The sequence below is a fragment of the Tiliqua scincoides genome, chromosome 3 (assembly GCF_035046505.1).
Source record: "Tiliqua scincoides isolate rTilSci1 chromosome 3, rTilSci1.hap2, whole genome shotgun sequence".
NCBI classification, from domain to species: Eukaryota; Metazoa; Chordata; class Lepidosauria; order Squamata; family Scincidae; genus Tiliqua; species Tiliqua scincoides.
In genome coordinates this window covers 45608003-45633003 of record NC_089823.1, presented here as the reverse complement: position 1 = coordinate 45633003, position 25001 = coordinate 45608003, and the positions used below count along the sequence as shown (strand labels likewise).

Here is a 25001-nt window from a genome sequence, read left to right as displayed (position 1 = left end):
TCAGTCCGAAAAGTTTTTGTACTTACTGTGGCATCGGAAGAGTATTGTTAACACTATAAGTGTGACAAAAGTGAGGATCACAGCAATAGCAATAGTGACCCCATGGGATGGAGGTTGCTCCAGAGGACAGTCCCTTGATACATCTGAAAGAAAAACATTGAAATTTTACTGAAGAAGACAGACTGGTATTGAAGAACCCAAGGACCCCATTTTAGAGACCTCTTATTCAGAAACATGCACATAAGTTGACTTTCCTTCCTCCTGCTTAAGTATGAAACCTGACTAGGTGTAGACAATGTGGTCAATCATCTCCTCATAGTGACAAACCTATCAAGGGACTGCAACCAAAGTACCTTAAGTACAATAGCTGCATGCAAGTGACCTTCCTACCTCCTCCTAAGTGGTGAAGACCAGAAGCGATTGTGAAGAGCTCCAGAAGGATCTCGCCAAACTGGCAGAATGAGCAGCAAAATGGCAGATGTGCTTCAATGTAAAGTCATGCACATTGGGGCAAAAAAAATCAAAACTTTACATATGGGTGCTGAGCTGTCTGTGACTGACCAGGAGAGGGATCTTGGGGTGCTGGTGGACAGCTCGATGAAAGTGTCAACCCAATGCGTGGTGGCGGTGAAGAAGGCAAATTCTATGCTTGGGATCATTAGAAAAGGTGTTGAGAATAAAGCGGCTAATATTATAATGCCATTGTACAAATTGATGGTAAGGCCACACCTGGAGTGTTGCATCCAGTTCTGGTCACCATATCTCAAAAAGGGTATAGTGGAAATGGAAAAGGTGCAGAAGAGAGCAACCAAAATGATTACTGGACTGGGGCACCTTTTCCAAAGGGGGAACGGAAGAGGTAGCCGCACGGAACTAATTGTGGTGACAATGACATCACCTCAATTACTTCCGGGTCACGGCTGGGGGCGCGGGTAAGGGGTAGGGGGCAGAAAACTGGGAGTTACCCAGGCGCAGGGACCCCCAGGTACACCACTGACACTGAGGACAAGAACCCTAATACAGTACATAAGATTAAGAAAAACCTACTCAAGATGGTGGACAGTTGGAAACCCGGATACCCAACTGTGCAATTGATGATGATCTCTTCAGTCATGTTGATCAGCAAGTAGCCCTCAATGTTAAAGCATTGAGTTTTGTTGTCATATGTAGAATGATAGATCCACTCCAAAGATGGATCACTGCTGACAAAGCCGGACATTTTAGGCTCTGGATATCCTCCATGAGAAGAACATGTGAGTTTCAACGAAGCCTGCCAGCATCTACTAGGGGACAGAGTTATAACAGGCGCACTAAAATCAGCTGAAGAAAGAAAAAGACAGGTCAAGATTACTTTGAGATTGGTCAAGTAAAGCTATTGACATTATACATCATACAACTGTCTTCTGCACGAGCTTCACTAAATAGAATAATATGCCTTTGAACAAGCCCCCTCAGAATTGCTAGCATCAGAACCATAGAAGTTGAAAAAGACCAGTTAGTTTTGAAGTTCACAATCTTACCTATTTATGATTACTGCTTTCCTTAATAACCCCCTTAAGATTATCCGGCCATGCCCAAAATCACAGTAGCTAATGACAGATGTCTTCTGTATACTTACGGATGACCCCCCCACAATAAGGATTCTGACCCAGTGGGAATCTTGGAGGGGCAGGGCTAAGAAGGATGAATTAGCAGAAACTAGAGCACTATGATTACTCCACAATCAATGATAAAATTAAAAAGAAAACTAGAAATGTTCCTACTCTAAGACAAGTCCTCATTCTTTAAATGGAAAATGTTTTGTTACAGTCCGAAAAGGCTGGTTTTCAAAAAATAGGTCAAACCAGTGTACCCATTAGCTCCAGTCTGGCTAGTAGCTACCCCACAAACATGCATTGTTATACTTTCTGTATGGCCGATTGGCAAGAAGTAGGAATCAATAGCAACCCTAGTAATTGTGGCCAAGGAGAAGCAGAATAATAAATACATCTAAGGTTTGGCATTTCATTTCATTTCACTTGCTAATGTCTCATGCTGGTAACTGGGGAAGAAGAATTACAAGAAGGCTCTGCACTGCCTGCAGGGGCAGGGAAAAGGATTACATTTAAGTTCTTTTCCAGGACACAAGGCTAAAAAAAAAGGACATGTCCTGGAAAAAAAGGATGTTTGGTCATCCTGGTTCTGCCCTTCTTCACTACACTTATGTGTGTCTGCAATAATAAATGTTGTAATACATTACAGTGGGTGACAGTGCAGGGGTGGGGCTATCTGGCAAGTTCCAGCAGACACATTACCTGGGTATGGCATCTATATGATATCTAAAACCCTAACAGAGCAATGCTTCTATCAACATCACCACGCCCCCACCCCATAAAATATGGGGGGATTCTTTCTTCTGTAAACAAGTCAAGATCTGTGACTAGATCTCTTTGTCACATTTGTTTGTTCAATTTTTTTTAATGGATATAATCTCACCCCCATCCAAAGATTCTACTTGCCATACTGGAGAAAATGAATAATTCATTCTAGGCTAATATAGAGCTGACACCAGCGTTGAAAAACGGTCCTCAGCTGCATAACAAATGCATGACAGCAGCCAGCATGGGACTGAACTACTTGGCCATCTAGGCAAGCTGTTTTTCTGCTTTATTCTTATTGCCCCTGCTGCTATTTGCTTTTTATCTTACCAGTATTGCTCATTTTTATAAACTATAAACTGTTTTGATGGCCCGTTGTGGGCAGAAAAGAGACTTACAATCCTAGAAACTGCAACTAACTAATCTTATACGGCATTTCTAAGGGCCTTCCAGAAATGTGCAGAGCTGCAGGGCTGCTATCACAGACACCAAGGAGGACCCTGTATGCAGCTGTGGTAAAGGCGAGCTCCACCAATGCCAGTAAGTCAGCAGGGTAGGCAGAACAGGGCAGGGGGGTGGAAAGGGAGAGGGGTGTGGGTATGTTGGAGGTGGGAGGAGGTGGCACCTGTACAGGCAACTTGCGCCAGATGCTAGCCACTGCAGAACAAGCTGACATGCGCCCTTTGTCTTCTGGGACTTGTGGACTGACATGATAGAAGGAGCTGGCACAGTCCCAAGGAGACCCAATTGGCAGTCAGGGGGACTTAGGAAGGGATAAGGGAAAATATTTTCCCTTTCCCCTCCCAAGGTTCCTGATCCACTCTTTGCACCATAGCTTGCAGCCAGGCTGTTTTGGCACAGTTGTATGATATGGTGGGGAAAAGGATAGAATTGGGCTGTTAGTCTCTGTACTTGAACATGAAAGCAGTGGTGTCACTATGGTTTGCATCACCTGGTGCGTGCCAGAGCCTCACCCCCATGATGGACCTCCTCCCATGCAGTGAGCAGGGCAACACCCAGGTGGTATGCATGGTGATGCATCACATCCCACCCCCTCTGTTTTTTTGGCTACAACTTTTGATAGAATAGAGATATCTCAATGCAGTTTATTTCACTGCATTCTGCATGAAATTACGTATCAAATGATATATAACATGATGGAATTATTCAAAAATACCAAGTTTTTTAAAATTTTGGCCAGAAATGTGTCACCCCCACCCCCGTACGCATCATCTGGTGCAGCCTGCCCCCCCCCGCACTTCCTAGCAGCATCACTGCATGAAAGCACTGCATATTCTTCCTCATTTACCCTGACACTACTCCCTTTATCTTTCCTTGTCTCCTTTCTGTGTAATTTAGATTGTGAGCCTCTTGGAGAGGGAGCCTCTCCTCTGTTCCAAAGAACATGCACATTGATGGCACCATATAAATAATGATAATAGTAAATGACTGCTACAAACAGACTGATGTATACAGTAATTTTTCAGCCCCTGATATGAACCTGATCACTGACTGAAAAGCAACCTGGCTATGTTTTACCACACAGTCAGGTATAATGTGTGTTCAACCAAACATGTGGCCACAGGCTGATGCTGAATTATGAAAATGCTTTTAACAGAAAATGATTCTAACACTTCAGTGGTTAACTGGTCTCCCAGACTGGTGTGAAGGGCACTTGAGAGCATTTTTGATGGAAGGATTGGCATGTGAAAATGGAGGATGGTTTGGGATTAGGCAGATATCCCTTCTAGAGAGCATCCTAAATCCAGTCATAATACATAAGGTAACCCAAAAATGCTGTCTCAATAGCACCCCTGTACCAGTGTGAGTGTCAAGAGCAAACAGAGGAGCATTCTTACTGGTTGTCCAAGTCATAGAAGTTCCAAGCATATTGCAGAAACAGTAAAATCTTCTATTTTGTTTGATATTTTAATTGACTGTATTTTACATCTTACATTTTCATCTACTTTTAAAGAAACTTAAGAAAATAATATCAGCAAGGTCATAATGCAGAATCCTCTTCCTTGACATGAAGATAGGGCTGCAATGAGCTCTGCACCTGCTTATTCCAAGAACTGGGTTCAGAAGCCTGAGTGAGTTTTCTAAAATGTTAAATGTAAGTTGCCTTCAGTATGCCTAAGCAGAAAGGCAATTTGTATATCTATATAACAACCACTGTTAGCACCACTGTGGCTAAAATGGCTGAACGGAATTGTACAATTAAGTCACTATGGTTATTTAAAATGCCATGTTAGTAGAATAAACCACTTACCTCTCACAGATAAATTTACAATGCATTGTCTTTGGATATCAAAGTTACGTATGATGACACAATGATATTCGCCCCTATCGGACACTTTAACTGGGAAGATTGAAAGTGTAAGATCCTGCTCATCCATCTTTGATCTGTTCAAAAAATGTGGATTCTTCAAGGAAACGTTTTCTTTGCCATCCACATATGCTGTTATTACTACATCAACCTTATCTTTTTCATGTTTTTGCCAGTAGATCTTGTATGGTTTTAGGCTTCCAGAAATTTTGTATCCACAAGAGAGCTTGGCTACATCTCCTACTTTGGTTATCACTGGTTCACCAATTGTGATTTCGTGCATCTGATCAGTGCCTGAGAAAGGAAAAACACACACAAAAACCCTCAGTAACATCTGATGCCACAGCTACCTATTCTTAATGATGTCCATCCACTGGCATTCCTGGATGGGGGGGGGGCAAAATGCGAAGTTTCTTCAGGTGCCTGGCCACTGGTGTAAAGCAGCCCCCTCCACCTTCAGAGCTAGTCATGGCTGCAAAAGCAAGCAAGCAAGCAAGCTTTTGCAGCCGTGACTGGCTCTGAAGGCAAGGGGCTGCTTTACACCAGCAGCCAGATGCCTTCCAGGAATGCCAATGTGTCCATCTCTGCATTGAAATAATATTTGGTGAGGAAGATTCACAGCCCAATTCAACCTAAACTCACATGTGATTCAGTAATGCCAGCACAACCTGTGCTGCATCCTGTGGGGCATTTACAGCTGCTGGGGGTCTCCTCGGGGTAAGGGGACTTCTGTCCTACTGTCCCGGATTTAAGCCCCAGCAGCCGCCATGGCCAACTCACACCTGTCCCAGTGATATTGCTTGCACAAGTACACATTGAACCATGCAGGTAGATTGGCTGGGAAGTGGGTTTGGATTCAATGGATGCCGCCACTGTTGAACCCACCCCATTCTTGAGCCCAATCCACCCACATATGTTGTTGTGATCACCTTTTTAGACCAACATCCAGAGATGCAGGACCTCATGAGGAATGGTTTCTGAAGCTCAGGGCAACAATGATTGCACTCGCTCTAAAGACCCCCCCCTCCACTTACAGAAAATGTTGGGTTTTATGATGTTTCTTGCATGATTGCAGCTACATTACTGTCACTGCATTGCTTCCGTAAAGCTGAAATGTACAATTTCACATGTTTTTAAAAAGCTTAATGGGTGAAAGTGGTGAACACGCATCTTGACTTTACATCTCCAGGCCATCCCCATTACCTGCTATGATCCAATGAATATTGTTAGACTCTGGAGCTGCTGAAAGACAGGTGACTAAAGCTCATTTAGCATAGTGGTTAGAGTACTGATTGATCAGTAGGGCGGCTCAAGTACAAATCCCCACTCATTCGCAAAGCTTACAGGGCAACTTTGGGACAATCACACATTCTCTTTGCCCAGGGGTCTTCAAACCATCCAGTAGTAGGGCCACATCCTATATTTTACACATTTCCGCAGGCTGAAAAAGTTCAGTTTTATAAACGAATGAGATTTAAATGAATGAATAAGTTTTACTTGGATCTTTTTTGTAATCAGCATGATATGATTCAGAACAAAAGAGAAATGTGACAATTACAAAGAAACAATACCATACTTGAACTGAGAATTCATGTATAACAAGTCAAAATGTCAAACACCAGCAAATGCTTGGACAAAAATACCAAAAGTGCAATCCTAACTTGCACTGAAACAGGTAGGCTGGCAGGCCTGCACTGTATCCAGTACAAGTTTCAGGCGGACTGCAGGCTAGCCCAGGGCGAGGGGAAATAATTCGAGTAGTAAACCACTTTGGAGCCCAAGGGCTCTGCCCGTCTCCCTACCTGCCCACCCACAGGCCTGCCCACTGTCCACTCTTCCCCATCCCAGAATGTCTACTCCCCACGCTCCCCAGACCCCCACGCTGACCTGGAAAGGCTAGCACAAACTCACCTGTCCCAGGGCACGTGTTTTCACAGGGAGGCCGGAGCATGTCCTTGCGCTGACCTCCCCGACTCGAATGGAAGCACAAATGTGCTTTATGGCGCATTTGCGACCCTCCCAGGCCAGCACAAGGGACTTTAGGATTGCGCTCCAAGTTTCTGCAGGCCGGATAAAAACTTGTGGTGGGCCAGATTTTGCCCCCGGGCCCTAGTTTGGAAACCTCTTTCTTAGCCTAACCTCCCTCACAGGGTTGTTGTAAAGATAACAGGGACAAACTGTTAGCACCACTCTAATCTCTTATAAAGGAGCATTGCTGCCACCCTGCCACTTGTGGGGATTGTTACCACTCCAAGAGGTCCACACCACTGAGGGAGTGTGCACCATTCAGGACTGAGCAATTGTGGGGGCGGAAAACCACTGTCGAGCCATTAGAACCTGTACTGCTACCTCAAAGCTGGGGTGAGAAGGAGATTGAGGCAACCTGTCTCCTTCTCCACAATGGGGATTCAGGAGGCCTCCTGGAGTGGTGGGAGTCCAGTAAACCTTGCCTCCGTTCCTTCTCCCCAAAGTTCCTCAGTACAGGCAAGCAGAGTCTTTTGTAGCTTCCCCACAAGCTGGCCTTCCCCCCTTCTCTCCCTGCCTCCTCCCTGCTCTCCCAGATGTTCCCCTGAGTGCTTGTGTGTGTCAGCTAAGGCAAGCTCAGAGAAGTGCCTTCAGGCCTGCAGGCTTCCCACCTGCTGATCTTAATGTGAGTCCTTTCCAGCCACTGAGGGAAGTCTGTGGTTGGAAAGCTCTTTTGAGGCTGGGTAGAATAAAAAATAAATATGCTTTTCAAGAAACGAAGGACTGCAATGCACGTGGATAAAGTGTGATAACCTGAACCACAGCTATTCCTTAAACTGCTAAAGAATTCAGGGAAGCTAGATGATCTCACTCAGAATAAAGGACCTTTTTAGATTATCAGTTCAGGACACAAATGAGCGTTTGGCATTCATTTGATATGCAGGATTCAGCTATCCTTCCTCCAGGAAGCACTTATGTCAGCACTCAAACCACAACATATTGTTGCAGGCAAAAATGTGATTGTTTCCCCACTGGCAAAGCATTTGTGACATCGCTGGTGATAAACAGAGCTAACTCCTCAGTGAGACCTGCCCTGCACGCTACGTGGCAGAAGATCAGGGTGCTGATTCAACCCCTCCTCACAAGTCCTCTGCAGCCCACATAGCAGGAAGGGGAGGCACTGCCGCATAGCTTGACGGGACTGTGCTGCCAAAGAACCTCAAGAAAGGGGGGCTGTTACACTTTCTTCTTCCCCCCTTCCATTTTCTCTCACCAGGAGGCACCACAGGGAGTCACAAGGCATTTAGTACCAGCTTCACCACCCCATCACGATTCATCTCCCAGGAAATCACAGAGGTATGCAGAGTTTTTGCTTCCATCCTCTCTTACGCTTTCCCAGCTGCAGTAATTGCCTAAAATCTATTCACAGTCCCACAGGGATGTTAGGTAACACAGGTTTCATGGAGGAAAGATGAGAACATGTTTGCTTGCTCCCATCTGCCCCTTTCCCACAAAGAAATTAAAATCTCCTCCTACCCTATGTTGGGGTTGTGCCCTGAATCACTCCGCTACTTGGACTGCCACCACGTTCCAGGTGTGACCTTTGGCCTGCCTGGCTTTGGTCAGAATCAAAGCCATTCTTTGGAGACTGCAACCTTCAAGTCCTTGTGCGCACACTTTGACACCCCCTAACAGCGACATCTTGTGATTTACCCCCCATTCTGCCTGGAATCCACCAGACCACTTGACAATTACATTTCTGCAGAATTCTACCCTGAAAATGGAGGATGGGCATATTATTCCATGGAATTCTATGGGGGTGGATTTTCACAGCTCTAGCCACACTAATAGAGGAAGTCAAGAGAGAAAGGCTGTGGGCGTAGTTATGTCAGAAAGAACAATTCATCATGACCTGTCAAAGGCTTTTTGTGGTTTGTCACCTCATCTCTTCTCTGATCAGAAAAAAAAAAAGAGAACAAAAACCTCCTGGACAGGGTGCGCGCACATGCAAATGCACAACCTGGAAATTTCGGCTCATATAATGTCACACCTAGCTTTGAAGGGCAGTTCAGCCATGAAACTGCAACCTGAACGTGCTCACAGAATGACACTAGGGGAAATTATGCTGCCCACAGAAATTCTGCAAGTCCATTTATTTCATTTCAGAGGTGACCCGTAAAACAAAAATGAAAACTGAGTTTGGCACAAACTGTGCATATCAAACATTCCCTGTAACTAGACTGCACGGGAGGCACATGTCACTGGAACAGGACTCTGATGCATTTGTAGGAGAGCAGCAGAACATAGTGCTCAGCATTCTCCTGTGCATGGCATGCTCACAAGGAGAAAGGGTGGCAGTGAGGGAATCTTGCTCACCCTTCTCTTGCCAGTCAGTCTATGTAGGACATCAGTTTAAAAACCAAGTGGGTTTATTAACTCGTTCAAGATCCAATTAGAACTGCTCTCACACTAAGTAGCAAGATACACACTTATGCTTCCTGGACATACAAGAGAGAGCTGCTTTCAATATGTACCCAAAAGACACCAGATTTCACAAACATGAATTTTAACTCCAACTTGTCATGAACAAGACAATCAAGGTAATTATAGCACTAAGGGGCCTTATCCTATCCAACTTTCCAGTACCAATGCAGCTGCAATGCAGCCCTGAAGAGAACAAACATTCCCTCACCTTGAGGAGGCATCCCTGATGCCTCCCTATTACAGAATGCAGAGCACACCCCATTGGCATGGCTGCATCAGCTCTGGAAAACTGTATAGGACTGGACTCATGGTCTCTTTAGCTTCTAGAAGTGCAAGCTAGGTCTGATATCCAATAGTCTTGACTGGCGTAAGGACAGCGCTGTTGGTTCAGACCATGGGTTCTCTGTTAAGTACCCCGTTTGGGATGGGAAAATGGCTTGACTCGAGCGTGGCTTCTTTCGGGACGAGTTGCCGAGTCATCGTCCCCCATGACTCAACTTGAAAACGAGTCATAATGGGGGCACTTTCCAAGTCTCTGAGTCACCCCTTTGCAACTCTAAAAGACTAGAGTCAAGTCACCCCCCCTTTAAAAAGCCCGCTATGGAAATAAACTGGGCTGCTGCTGGGGGTGTGTGTCAAAGCTCTCTTTGAACACTCTCCTGATGTTCCCACCCATCCGTAAACAGGGTGGGAGAGGTGGGAGGGTGTGCGAGAGAGCGAGGACAGAAGCGGCAAGATGGAGGAGGGTCATGTGCAGCAGCTGCAAGACTTGTCAGGATGACCTGATCCTTTGCAGTCCTACTCAGAAGTAGTCCCACTGTAGCAGGTCATTCAATGAAGCTCCCTCCCCCCACCAGCCATGTGATGCAAAGTGATCACTATGAACTCCCTCTCTCCTTCCCAGTCTCCTTCCCCTCCCTGGGCATCTCAAGTCATTAGTAAGGCAAGACCCTCTCCCTGGTTCCTTCTCCTGCTCCCTCTCAGCCAATGAAAATATCAGAATGCTCATGCTTTGTTCAATGATCATCCATTCATTCCTTCCTATCAGAGACAGGAAAAGAGAGTCCAGTTCCGCCTTTCCCCATTTATTGCAACATTAACCCTTCCCTGCCTTCCAGCTAGAACCTCCCTGCTGCTTGCCCAGTTGGAAAGCTGACCCCAGTTGGAATGCTGGCCCCATACTGAGAAAACAGTAAGCAAGAACACCCAGACACAGGCAGACTCAAGTCAGCATGCATAGGGACGAGTGCTGAGTCGGGAGCCCTGACTCAAGGCTTTTTCAGAGTCTTCCACACAAGCAACTCATGAGTCAATGAAAAACACACATTTTTGCGACTCGAATCCAAGTTACTGACTTGAATTCCCATCCCTGCTGTTTCTCCACAGAGGCCAGACAGGAGGCTTACAAGTAGGCCTTTCCCTCCACATCCATCTCCAACCCCTGCTGTTTAACAGTATTACTGCCTCTGGACATGTAATAGATCAGGGAGCTCCAAACTCAAAGAAAGAACAAAAGTGAAACTGACAATTACAAATAAGCAATGCAGTGCTTAAATAGAGAAATGATACATAATAAGTAAAAATGTCAAACATTAGCAAATGCTCTAACAAAAAAAAAAAAGTTGTTGCAGGTTGAAAAAAAATGTGCCAGGCCAAATGTGACTCCTGTGCCATTATTTTGGAGACCCTGTAATAGACGTGCCGTTTAGCTATCATGGTGAATAGCAGTTGATGATCCAAAATGAATGTGCAAATTCCTTTTCCAAGCCAGAGGCCGTTACAGTGTTTTGCAGCAACACACTCCATTAGGTAAATTAATGAGCTGTGCAAAAATGTACAGTATCTTTACTTGTCCTGGGTCCTGCTGGCAATTAAAAACAAAACAAATTCTCTCCGGCCACTGTCTCCAGATCATGCATAATTTTATGAACTTCTACAAATCCTCTGGGTTTAGAATAATTACTGACAGGCTTCCTATGTCTTTTGGAGTTGTGCAACAGGCAGAAATTTAACAGGTGATATTTTCTTACGTTCTTATGTTCTGACTTGCTACGCATGGAAAACCTTAATTTATTGCTTTTATTAATGATTTCATTTATTGTTTTCACATACTATACCTTGAACTTGTAAGCTGCCTTGGGCATTTGTTTCAGCAAGGGAAAAAGTGGGATATGAATGAATGAATGAATGAATGAATGAAATTTCTGCCTGTTTTTCCAGTTGTTAAAGATAAAGGAGTCCTGGAAGAATAGCAACATGATTACTATTTAGAGAAAAAGGATTTTTCCCCGCAAACCATGAGTCATGACTCTCTTTATAAAGGCACAAACAGTTGACCTTTCTGAACAATGTTTTGTACAAATACAGATATACATCAGCCCTCTTTGTCCAGTAGGCATGTATCCCAATTCAGTGGCACAATGTGATTTTTTTGCAGCTGTTGCTGTTTTAGCCTGAACTTGCTTTCTCAAGCTTCTCCCTCAATGTTTTTAAAACCCCAGCCAAACTGCAGCACGGTGGCCACTACAACCCACTGTTCTCAATGTGAGCATAAGAACATAAGAACAGCCCCGCCGGATCAGGCCATAGGCCCACCTAGTCCAGCTTCCTGTATCTCACAGTTGCCCACCAAATGCCCCAGGGCGCACTCAAGACAGCAAGAGACCTGCAACCTGGTGCCCTCCCTTGCATCTGGCATTCTGGCATAGCCCATTTCTAAAATCAGGAGGCTGCACATACACATCATGACTTGTAACCACGTGTGCCAGCTTGTGCCATCACCCTCATTTCTCCACTACAAAGAACAGCTTGAAGTTGCCGGGGCCAGCTGTTTCCTCATGCCGCAGGTTCGAGGTCTATCAAATGGGAGGAAATGGAAAGATGTTGCTGCAACACACCACATCTTACAACTACTTCCAGAAGAGGCCGAATATGTCATTGCTCAGCACAGAAAACGTTTTCATTTTCAGTCAGGGAATCCCCTGAGACGAGTGAACTTGTGATATTTAAAAGCATAACAGAGAAAAGCGGAAGCCCAGCCTACAGCATCAAGTAAGTGAATGTGAGTGTTCATTCAAAAGCATTCTCAGTTCCAGACATGAAATTTCTAGTGAAGTCTCATTACAAAGCAGTTCAAATCTTATTTTTAAAAGTGCTGGCACCTCTTGACACATCTCACATTTCTCCAAAGGTTAAAAGTTCTTTATGATGTTATTTTGATAAGTACAACCAGACACCTGATGAATGCACAGCAATGACCCCAAACCTCCTAAAGCCTTTAAGCGGTCATTCAATGATTCAGGGCCTAATCCTATCAAATTTTCCAGCACTGATGCTGCCATGCCAATGGGGCATGTGCTGCATCCTGAGGTGGAGGGGCTGTCATGGAGGCCTCCTCAAGGGGTCTTACCTTGGGGCTCCATTGGGGCTGCATTGGTGCTGGAAAGTCGGATAAGATTGGGCCCTCAATTATTCAAATATTCAAGTGGATGTAAGGGATCAATACACAGTGCAAAATGATGCTTTCCTCAAGTATTCTAAATGTTACAGTCAAAAATGGCATAGGAAGTGCAGCGGTTCTCAAACTTTTTATCACTGTAACTCTCTTGTTTGCCATGGCATACCCCAGAATGCCTTGTGGCTTCCAGGTTGCGCCCCAGAATGCAACGCCACAAGGCATAGTGGGGTGTGACATGGCCAATCAAATGGGTTGTGCACCGGCACTACTCAGAAGCTGCAAGGAATTGTGGGGTGCAATGTGGCCCAGAGTATTCTGCAGCTTCTGGGTAGCACTGGCTCTGTGACCTATCAAAAATTGAGCTGTGGCCCAGTTTGAGAAGTTGAACCACTGGCCTAGTGGATCGTACCTTTTGGCTATTTGTTTTTGCCTGTTGCACCATATAAAATACAGCACAAAAGATGGGGACAGTGCAGCAAAAACAGTTTAAAAAGCCCCCTGCATAACATTGCTTCACTGCATTGCATTTATATTGCATTACACCACTTCAGAATTAGGATCTCCATAGACATTTGCAATAGCTTTCTTTTGGGGAGAAACACAGTCCTTCAGCAATGGTCACATTTTCATTACACAAACCAAAACTGCTTCTAGGTGCATTGAGATGGTTTCCATCAAAGAGCTCAGGGGTTGTCATTTTTGGAGGGTGTTCAGAATTGACTAGGACACTTCAGCCTCATCATACATGGTTTTCCTTTAGGGAGAACCATTGCAGCTTAAATTTATAAGCTTATCAGTTGGCACTCTGGACCGGTAGCCGGCCAGAATTCTCTTCTTCTTTCTGACTGGAATGCTGTTGTGGCGGTATGCAAAAACAAAGAGCTGGTGACTTGATAAGTTGGCTGTGGATATTCTGTAGTTTTTGCCTATATCACAGTTTTGCACTGCAAAAGGTCTTGTGCATTGTGCTTTTGTTGCATGTATAAATGGTTGTAGCTGAAAATGTAAGTGGCCATGTTTTCTCAGTGTGCATACATGCAGATTATCAGATTGGAATGGCACATGTACCAATTGTTTCATTAAATTTGGCTTTGCCAAAGGAGCAGATCTCGATCTCTCTCGCTCTCTCTCTCTCAGTGGAAAAAAGAAGAGATTGGCAGGGACAATATCATTTTCTTTTAAGAGAGGACGGCCACAGCTGGTGATGCCAAAATTAATAGCTCTAATCAGGCAAGTATCACCACCCAAGCAAAAGGGCTCATTTTTCAAAACTTAATTTAATTTTGTGTGTGTGTGTGTGTGTACATTGAAATTCCAGAAGAAAAGAAACATAAACACTAGCAATATTTCTGTACTCTAATATGAATGGGGGAAGAGGAATCTCCATATTCAGTAAAGTCAGAATTGGGATCTGAATTGAGTTTTGGGAACTCTGCAATTTGTTTTTTCATCTTGCTGTGCAATGGTGGTGTATGGTTTCCCACTTATTTTAGCTTTAGTTCTGTATGATGCATGTTGGACATGTGCATATGATCAGGAGTTCAGCTTTTCGTGGGGCTGTTCTTGAAGACTGTTCATAAACTGAAATTAAACATGGCAGCACATGTGCACTAAGATGTTTGACTCTGTCAGGCTAATAGTCCTTTGACTGCACTGGCCACCAATTTTTGGGTCTGATTTAAGGTGCTAGTGATGGTCTTTAAAGACAGGGACAGTGGTATCTAAAAGACTGCCTCCTCCCATACAAGACAGACCAGACTCTGATATCATCGGGTGGGGGTATCCTCTTGAGTGTACCATCATTATCTGAGGTTCTGTTGGTGGCAACTCGAGAAGGGCCTTCTTTGTAGTGGTGTCATAGTTATGGAATTCCCTGCCTATTGAATAAAAACTGAACCTTCCCTGTTGGTTTTTTTTGGCAGGGATCCAAAATACATTTTAATTTCATGCTGCCTTCTCTCTTATGATTATTGCTTGCTGTTTTTATTTATGTGTTGATGTATTATATAGTATTTTACAGATTTTATTGCATTTTATACTTTTAGCTGCTTTGGGCTTTTTATGGTAAAAGGGAAAGTCAAGATCAAAAATATCTATTAGATAGAATGGATATGTGGAATCCCCTTCAGGTGCACTGATGGAATGTATCTATACTATATAATTTAAAACTTTCTGAATGAATACTGGATTTTAAAAAGTATATATTCCCTCCCCCCGCTGCCGTTTCAGGGCACAATCCTAACCCACTTTCCAGCACCGACATAAGGGCAATGCAGCTCCGAGGTAAGGGACCAAACTTTCCCTTACTTTGAGGAGTACTCTGTGAGTGCCCCCCAAATGCAGGATACAACACATGCCGCATTGGCACAGCTATGTCAGTGCTGGAAAGTTGGTTAGGATTTGGGCCACATTTGGAAAAAAAAAATATGGAACATCTTATGAACTGGTTGGGAATTCCACTGAGGTAGTTGGATTGGTTTAGGAAATCCCCTTATCAACAAGAACATAGCAAAAGACCTGCTGAACCACACAGAAGGTTAATGTAGTCCAACATCATGTTTCACAGAGACCAGACAAGAGACCAGACAAACAGACTGAAAGGGCAGCCAACTGATGATCAAGACAACAAATTTGTTTAAACTCCTTTTGAGGTTATTAAGGCCCACAGCCATCCTAACTGGCCATCACATCTTATCGCATTACAGGTGTGCAGTGCTTAGCAACCATTCTCTTAACAACAGATTGCATATATGGCAGTGGTCAAAGCACAATAAAGATGCTCTTGTACTGCTATAGTTGCTATGCATCTCCCATAGCCTGCAGCAGACTGTCTGTTTACACAACAGGGAGGCTCTTAATGCAAAGAAGAGGCAATCTATCTCCAGTAGCCTGTGCAGCCAGCAAGTGTCTGGCAGAGAGTGTCTGTTTACACATCAAAGCAATAGATTGGGCCAAATGTTCACTTAATGACCTAATCACATAACAACAGTAATAGGAGAACATATCCCCATTGCAAAGTCGTGCACACCTGTATATGGAATTATACCATATAAGTTACAGCCCAATCTTATGCATGTTTACTCAGAAGTAAGTCCCATATAAGAACAGCCCCACTGGATCAGGCCATAGGTCCATCTAGTCCAGCTTCCTGCATCTCATAGCGGCCCACCAAATGCCCCAGGGAGCACACCAGATAACAAGAGATCTCATTTTGGTGCCCTCCCTTGCATCTGGCATTCTGACATAGCCCATTTCTAAAATCAGGAGGTTGCACATATACATCATGGCTTGTAACCCATAATGGATTTTTCCTCCAGAAACTTGTCCAATCCCCTTTTAAAGGTGCCCAGGCCAGATGCCATCACCGCATCCTGTGGCAAGGAGTTCCATAGACCAACCACACGCTGAGTAAAGAAATATTTTCTTTTGTCTGTTCTAATTCTCCCAACACTCAATTTTAGTGGATGTCCCCTGGTTCTGGTGTTATGTGAGAGTGTAAAGAGCATCTCTCTATCCACTCTGTCCATCCCCTGCATAATTTTGTATGTCTCAATCATGTCCCCCCTCAGGCGCCTCTTTTCTAGGCTGAAGAGGCCCAAACGCCATAGCCTTTCCTCATAAGAAAGGTTCCCCAGCCCAGTAATCATCTTAGTCACTCTCTTTTGCACCTTTTTCATTTCCACTATGTCTTTTTTGAGATGCGGCAACCAGAACTGGACACAATACTCCAGGTGTGGCCTTACCATCAATTTGTACAACAGCATTATAATATTAGCCATTTTGTTCTCAATACCTTTTCTAATGATCCCAAGCATAGAATTGGCCTTCTTTACTGCCGCTGCACATTGGGTCGACACTTTCATCGACCTGTCCACCACCACCCCAAGATCTCTCTCCTGATCTGTCACAGACAGCTCAGAACCCATCAGCCTATATGTGAAGTTTTTTTGCCACAATGTGCATGACTTTACACTTTCTGACATTGAAGCGCATCTGCCATTTTGCTGCCCATTCTGCCAGTTTGGAGAGATCCTTCTCGAGCTCCTCACAATCACTTCTGGTCTTCACCACTCAGAAATGTTTGGTGTCGTCTGCAAACTTTGCCACCTCACTGCCCAACCCTGTCTCCAGGTCATTTATGAAGAGGTTGAAAAGCACTGGTCCCAGGACAGATCCTTGGGGAACACCGCTTTTCACTTCTCTCCATTATGAAAATTGCCCATTGTCACCCACTCTCTGTTTCCTGGTCTTCAACCAGTTCTCAATCCATGAGAGGACCTGTCCTCTAATTCCCTGACTGTGAAGTTTTTTTAGTAGCCTTTGGTGAGGGACTGTGTCAAACGCCTTCTGAAAGTCCAGATATATAATGTCTACGGGTTCTCCCACATCCACATGCCTGTTGACCTTTTCAAAGAATTCTATAAGGTTCATGAGGCAAGACTTACTCTTACAGAAGCCATGCTGATTCTCCCTCAGCAAGGCCTGTTCATCTATGTGTTTTGAGATTCTAACTTTGATGAGGCATTCCACCATCTTATCCAGTACAGATAAGTACAGATAAGTACAGTACTAGAATGGAAAATGTGCTGTGTACCAAAATATCACCGGGTAGATGGGACTCGTCAGCCTAGGAAGGCAGCTCATCTAAGAGAAGGAAACTCTGACCTCAAACCTCCACTGCCTTGTGGCTACATCCAGTTCTGGAAAAGGCTTCAGGAGTCAACCTCGAGGCAAAATCAGGAGCCGGAGTCCCTTAGGCAGTTCATGGCTGAACACAGTCACGTTCTGGCAACTCCTGCGACGCCGCTGGAACCAACCGTATTGGCTTCTGCCTTTCCATTGGACCATTCCAGCGACGTGGAGAGGGGGGATTTGCTGCATGGGTAACAGCCTATCCTCCATACCTTCTTTACCCAGGCTTCGCGCACTGGAGAGGACACTCCAACTTCGCCATACGGCGTCGGCACAACACGGGAAGCAGCAGTTTACCGGTTATAAGTCTTTGCTCGATTGGCGTAGAGCATGACGCCAGGGGCTGCTTCCGACGGTGGGAGAGATCATTGCATCTCATTGGGCAGCTACCGCCCGCCTTAAGCTGGGCAGTCCCCAGCCAGTAAGGTGTTGCCTCGCCACGGTCCGTTAACCTCATGGGGTGCGTGGGGTTTAGGGTGAAAACCGACAAGCGGATCGACAACTCTGCACCATGCAACAGAAAACAGAAAACTACTGCCCTAAAGCTGGGCACCTGGAACGTTAGGACAATGACACCTGGCTTCTCTGATGACCTGCAAGAAATAGACGACGCACGCAAAACAGCTGTCATCGACATGGAGCTGAGCAGACTGCAGATGGACATCGTCGCCCTTCAAGAGACTAGGCTGCCAGATTCCGGATCTGTCAAGAAGAGAAATTTCTCATTTTTCTGGCAGGGAAAACCACCAAACGAAACCAGGGAACATGGCGTTGGCTTTGCGGTCAGAAATACCCTGCTGAAATCCATCATCCCACCTACTGTGGGAAGTGAAAGAATTTTGTCCCTGCAGCTCCAGTCATCAGCAGGACCTATCACTCTCATCAGTGCTTATGCACCGACTCTGTCGTCTCCAGCAGAAGCCAAAGACAAATTCTATGATGACCTGGCCACCACTGTCAAGAAAATCCCTGTAAAAGAGCCATTGTTCATCCTCGGCGATTTCAATGCTAGAGTTGGTGCTGATAACAGTTCATGGCCCACTTGCTTAGGTCAGTTTGGCACTGGGAGGATGAACGAAAATGGCCAACGCCTGCTAGAGTTTTGCTGTCATCACGGTCTCTGTGTCAGCAACACGTTCTTCAACACAAAGCCCCAACATAGAATCTCTTGGAGACATCCAAGATCAAAGCACTGGCACCAGCTCGACCTGATCCTCACCAGACGCTCCAGCCTTCCCAGCATCAAGATCACACGCAGTTATCATGGTGCTGCCTGCGACACTGACCACTCCCTGGTGTGCAGCAGAGTGAAACTGCAAACAAAGCGACTGTATCACACGAAAAAGGAAGGAAGACCTCGCATTGATACCAGCAAGACCCGGGATCAGAGAAAAGTGGAGGAATTTGCACAAGCGCTTGAGGAATCTCTTCCAGGCCCGGCCGACGCAAACGCATCCAACAGATGGGAACATTTCAAGAATACCGTTTACAACACCGCCTTGTCCATATTCGGCAAGAAGACCAACAAGGCGGCAGACTGGTTTGAAGCCCACTCTGAGGAGTTGACACCAGTCATTGAGGAAAAGAGGAGAGCTCAAGCAGCATACAAGGCCTGTCCCAGTGAGCGCAACCTGCAGGTCCTCCGAACTGCTCGCAGCAAAGTCCAACAGACTGCCAGGAGATGTGCTAACGACTACTGGCTCCAGCTCTGTTCCGAGATACAGATAGCAGCTGACACGGGCAACATCAAGGGGATGTATGATGGTATCAAGCAGGCCCTAGGTCCAACACAGAAGAAAATTGCCCCTCTGAAGTCTGCCACAGGCGAGGTCATCCAGGATCGGGCGCAGCAGATGGAACGCTGGGTGCAGCACTACTCTGAGCTATATTCCAGAGAAAATGTAGTCACCGAAGAAGCACTGAACAACATTGAGTGCCTGCCTGTGCTGGAAGAGCTTGACAGTGAACCAACCCTAGAAGAACTTCACGTGGCCCTGGACTCCCTTGCCTTTGGCAAGGCACCTGGAAAAGACAGCATCCCTGCTGAAGTCCTAAAATGCTGCAAAGAGATCATCGTCACTGAGCTGCATGAAATCCTCTGTCTCTGCTGGAGAGAAGGTGGAGTACCTCAAGACATGAGGGATGCAAACATCATCACGCTGTACAAGAACAAAGGTGACAGGGGTGACTGCAACAACTACCGCGGCATCTCTCTCCTTAGCGTTGTAGGAAAGCTGTTTGCCCGAGTTGTACTAAAGAGGCTCCAGGTACTTGCAGAGAGCGTCTATCCAGAATCGCAGTGTGGATTCCGAGCCAACAGGTCCACCACTGATATGGTATTCTCCCTTAGACAACTGCAGGAGAAATGCAGGGAACAACGACAGCCACTCTTTATAGCCTTCATAGATCTCACAAAGGCTTTCGACCTGGTCAGCAGAGACGGCCTCTTCAAGATTCTCCCCAAGATTGGATGTCCACCCAGGCTCCTCAGCATCATCAGATCTTTCCACAAGGACATGAAGGGCACTGTTGTCTTCGATGGCTCCACATCAGACCCTTTTGACATCCGAAGCGGAGTGAAGCAGGGCTGTGTTCTTGCACCAACCTTGTTTGGGATTTTCTTCGCTGTCCTGCTGAAGCAGGCCTTTGGAACTGCAACAGAAGGCATCTATCTCCGGACCAGATCAGACGGAAAGCTCTTCAACCTCTCCAGACTGAGAGCAAAATCCAAAGTCCAGCTGAAATGTCTGCGTGACTTCCTCTTTGCTGACGATGCAGCTGTCACTACCCACTCTGCCAAAGATCTCCAGCAGCTCATGGATCGTTTTAGCAAGGCCTGCCAAGATTTTGGACTGACAATCAGCCTGAAGAAAACACAGGTCATGGTTCAGGATGTGGACTCACCTCCCTGCATTACAATCTCTGAGCATGAACTGGAGGTTGTCCATGACTTTGTGTACCTTGGCTCAACGATCTCCGACACTCATTCTCTCGATACCGAGCTAAACAAGCGCATCGGTAAAGCAGCTACCACGTTTTCCAGACTCACAAAGAGAGTCTGGTCCAACAAGAAGCTGACGGAACATACCAAGATCCAGGTCTACAGAGCTTGCGTCCTGAGTACACTTCTGTACTGCAGCGAGTCATGGACTCTTCACTCACAACAGGAGAGGAAACTGAGCGCTTTCCACATGCGCTGCCTCCGACGCATCCTCGGCATCACCTGGCAGGACAAAGTTCCAAACAACACAGTCCTGGAACGTGCTGGAATCCCTAGCATGTATTCACTGCTGAAACAGAGACGCCTGCGTTGGCTTGGTCATGTCATGAGAATGGATGATGGCCGGATCCCAAAGGATCTCCTCTATGGAGAACTCGTGCAAGGAAAGCGCCCTACAGGCAGACCACAGCTGCGATACAAGGACATCTGCAAGAGGGATCTGAAGGCCTTAGGGATGGACCTCAACAAGTGGGAAACCCTGGCCTCTGAGCAGGCTGTGCAGCATGGCCTTTCCCAGTTTGAAGAGACACTTTGCCAACAGTCTGAGGCTAAGAGGCAAAGAAGGAAGGCCCATAGTCAGGGAGACAGACCAGGGACAGACTGCACTTGCTCCCGGTGTGGAAGGGATTGTCATTCCCGGATTGGCCTTTTCAGCCACACTAGACGCTGTGCCAGAACCACCATTCAGAGCGCGATACCATAGTCTTTCGAGACTGAAGGTTGCCAATACAATCCAGTACAGATGTTAGGCTGACCGGCCTATAGTTTCCCAGGTCCCCCCCTCTTTCCCTTTTTAAAGATAGGCATGCCATCTGCTATCCTCCAATCTTCTGGCACCGTGGCCGTTTTGAGGGACAAGTTGCATATCTTAGTCAAGAGATCTGCAACTTCATTCTTCAGTTCCTTAATAACTCTTGGATGGATGCCATCAGGGCCCATCAGTGACTTTCAATGAGGTCTGAAATATCTTCTCTTTTAACCTCTATCTGACTTAATTCCTCGGTCAGGAGGGGCCGTTCAGGCAGCAGTATCTGCCCAAGGTCTTCTGCCGTGAAGAGAGATGCAAAGAACTCATTTAATTTCTCTGCCATCTCTAAGTCTCCTTTTATCTCCCCTTCCCCTCCCTCACCATCCAGAGGGCCAACCGCTTCTCTGGCGGGTTTCCTGCTTCTAACATATTTGAAGAAGCTTTTATTATTCCCCTTAATGTTGCTGGCCATGCATTCCTCATAGTCTCTCCTGGCCTCCCGTATCACCTTCTTAGATTTCTTTTGCCACAGTTTATGTTCCTTTTTATTCTCCTCATTAGGGCAAGACTTCCATTTACAGAAGGAAGCTTCCTTGCCCTTTACAGCCTCTCTAACTTGGCTGGTTAGCCATGCGGGCACCCTCCTGGACTTAGTGGAGCCCTTCTTCCTTTGCGGTATACACTTCTGCTGGGCCTCTATTACTGTTGTTTTAAGCAGCCTCCATGCACTCTTGAGAGATTGGACTCTTTTTACCTTCCCTTTCAACCTCCTTCTAACCAGCTTCCTCATCTGAGGGAAGTCCGCCCATCGGAAGTCAAGGGTTTTTGTGAGAGATTTGCCTGGTATTCTTCCCCCGACGTGCATGTTGAAACGCATCACAACATGATCACTGTTCCCCAATGGCTCCATAATATTGATATCTCTAACCAGGTCCTGAGTACTGCACAATATTAAATCCAGAGTCACCTGTCCTCTGGTGGACTCCATGATTAGCTGCTCTAAGGCACAGTCATTTAGCATGCCAAGGAATCCGGTCTCCTTTTTGTGACCAGAACACAAACTGACCCAGTCAATATGAGGATAATTGAAGCCCCCCATGATTACAACCCTGTCCCTCCTTGTCACCTCCCTGATCTGTTTCCTCATTTCAAGGTCCCCTTCCAATTTCTGGTCTAGAAGATGATAGTACGCCCCCAGTCTTACATCGCTCCACAGGCTTGGTAATTTAACCCACACAGATTCTACGGTGGAGTTGGACCCACCTTCAATCTCTACTTTGCTGGATTCTATCCCTTCTTTAACATAAATGGCCACCCCACCTCCAACACGCCCCTCCCTGTCCCTCCTGTAGAGTTTATAGCCCGGGATTGCGGTATCCCACTGATACTCCGCATTCCACCAGGTTTCCATTATGCCCACTATGTCAATGTTTTCCCTTGTCACCAGACATTCCAGTTCTCCCATCTTTGCTCGGAGAAGTCAATGGGGCTTACTCCCAGGAACGAGTGCACAGTGTGTATTTAATACAATTTACTCCCAGATATATGCACTTATCTGGGGGTTTTATTAAACTCAGTGGGGCATATTTCTGAGTAGACTTGCCTAGGCATGCCTAGGATTGTGTGGTCAATTACAAAAGTGACTTTTTAAAAAACACAATGCTGAATTGTCTGTTGTGGATCTACTGCCCATCAATTTCATTATATGGCAGGGAGTTCTAGTACTCTGAGAAGAGGAGAAGGATTTCTCTGTATCCATTTTCTCTGCAGCATGCCCAGTTCTAAGCGACTATCTTTTTCCCCACCAGTTGCATTTCTGTCTAAAACAAAAAGTCCCAAACACTTTAGTCTTTCTTCATGCTCATTTCAATTTGATAATCCCAGTCGTCCCTTTTCGCACTATTTCCTGATCGAGGAAATGGTTTTTGATATGGCATGACTAGAATGATCATTTGCTAAGTGGTCATTTACCACAATGTGCATGTAACCACACTCATTGTTTGGATTGGATTATAGGGTGAGGAAAAGCTTTGCTCACTTCTTCACCCATAAATCTGAGGAAGAAGTGCTCAAGACCAGCAAGATTGATCCTGGTGTGGGACAGGACCTTTATCTTGCATATCATAGTTGCCAGCAGAAACAAGAGTATATTTGTTTACAGTTATAGAAATATTGACATTGTATAGTTCTTATTGAAACCACTTGAACAGCTATGTGAGTATACATTTGTATCACATTTGCAGCTGAATCCTATACACATCTATGCAGAATGAAGTCCTATGCAGAATTCTATGCAGAATTAAGTCACATTATAGTCCATGGAGCTTACTCCCAAGTAAATGTGCAGTTCTTCAATCCTTAGTAGGACATAACAGATTACCAGCTAACCAAGTGGTTACATATACATTGAGCTAAGTTATCACTTCGGAAATGGTTGTCTTTATCCTAAAAGCTGGAATGGGAACATGAAACCTCTCCCCTTTCTGCAATTGCAAATAAATGGTTTTTGCAATTAGTATAACATTTTGCCGTATACCATTGGAGTGCTTGCCAAAGTTTGGATTCAAAGAATTCCTGTTTCCCTTTTCTGGTTAAACCTTAAATGACAGTAAAACAAACACACACACACAAAAACAACTCCTGACAACAAACAAGGGAAAGTCCTCAACTGGGAGAGGTTAGCATGAAAAGAATAAACTGAAACTATAGTTAAAAGTGTGATTTACTGAAATGTTCTGAGTAAAAATCTGTGCCCTAATGTTGCATTTATTTCACTCTCATATTGTTTGCATTTGGAGGGGGGGGACTAAATAGGACCACAAAAACCACAGAGTAGATTGATTTCCTGAGATCTTTATTATTTCATGTTTTAAAATTTTACCTCTCCCACCTGTTCTCTAGAAGTACTAGATGGCATACATGTAAGGATTTCCTACAACAACAACAACAACAACAACAACAACAACAATAATAATAATAATAATAAAAACTTTATTTCTATCCCGCCCTTCTCCCCAAAGGGACCCTACAAGCCAAACTATTTACTGTATTTTAAACCTGTCTTTACCAGGCCAGTTTAAAGGGGAAAATGGATGCGTTGAGTTCCTTTTAAATTCTTGATTAACTGCGGGGGAGTCTGGTTTAGCACATGAGGGTCTTGTGTTTGTGCTTTCCCCCTTTGCTGTTTTTCATGCTAAAAGCAGCCTGCTCCTAAGTTGCTGTCGTCCCCGTCCCCCCGGGCAAACTGACAGTGTTCGAATCGAACACTCCCATTAATATACAAAACTAGCTCTTTGACTGAAAATAGTTGGAAGTAGGTAAGAATTTAGATTGGAACAGTGAGAGTGAGGTTTAGCCTTCCTTGGTTTAAACTGTACTCACCAAACTGCTGTTAGGCAAGAAAAAGGGAATAGTATCCACGTTTTGCCTTCCTTTTTTCCTTTTTCACAACCAGCAGCAGCATCAGGGAGGGAAGAAGGAAAGAAGTATAAGAGGAAACAGTGACAGGGTGGGGAAGAGTTCATTCCCCTTCCCCAGTGCCGTGGACATGACTGAAATGCCATGCATCCCCAGCGGCTGCTTCTTTGCACCTAGTAAGTTTGGCTGTTGAAATTGTTTTTTAAAAAATTGATTGGTTTATTATAAAATATATAAACTACCTTTCTGCAAAATGTATCTGAGGCTTGGAAGAAACTTGGGGCCCAATCCTATCCAACTTTCCAACACCAGTTCAGCTGCAATGCAACCACAAAGTAAGGGGACAAATGTTCCTTTACCTTGAGACTGCCCCCCCCACTACAGGATACATCCTGTTGGCACTGCTGGAAAGCTGGATAGGATTGGGCCCTTGATCTGTGGCAATAAGGTCTTAAATGAAAGCAGAGCACTTTGAGCCTTCTGCCCCATCAAGCCTAATGCACCTCTTCAGCCCACCAGGGACTCCATAAAACAATCTCCTGGTTTTGCTG

The 25001-nt window shown here is 45.3% G+C and overlaps 1 protein-coding gene across 1 annotated transcript; it reads right to left on the bottom strand.

The window, feature by feature from the left end:
• CD80 (CD80 molecule) lies at nt 1-6694 on the bottom strand. The gene is made up of 4 exons (XM_066621283.1): nt 6598-6694; nt 4630-4980; nt 1048-1320; nt 1-143 (listed from the first exon to the last, which is right to left on the bottom strand). Exons 1-4 carry the CDS (start codon nt 6692-6694, stop codon nt 1-3), a joined length of 864 nt encoding a protein of 287 aa, XP_066477380.1.
• Nucleotides 6695-25001: the final 18307 nt, after the last annotated feature.

Bases quoted from the DNA above. Each gene is read 5' to 3' on its own strand.
- CD80 (XM_066621283.1), bottom strand. From the start codon at position 6,694: ATGCGCCATAAAGCACATTTGTGCTTCCATTCGAGTCGGGGAGGTCAG. The intron at 1,321-4,629 runs GTAAGTGGTTTA...TTCTTTCTTCAG, and splicing joins TGTAAATTTATCTGTGAGAG to CTGATTTTAGTGCGCCTGTT. The intron at 144-1,047 runs GTAGGTTTTTCT...TTTTTCTTTCAG, and splicing joins CCAACTGTCCACCATCTTGA to ATGTATCAAGGGACTGTCCT.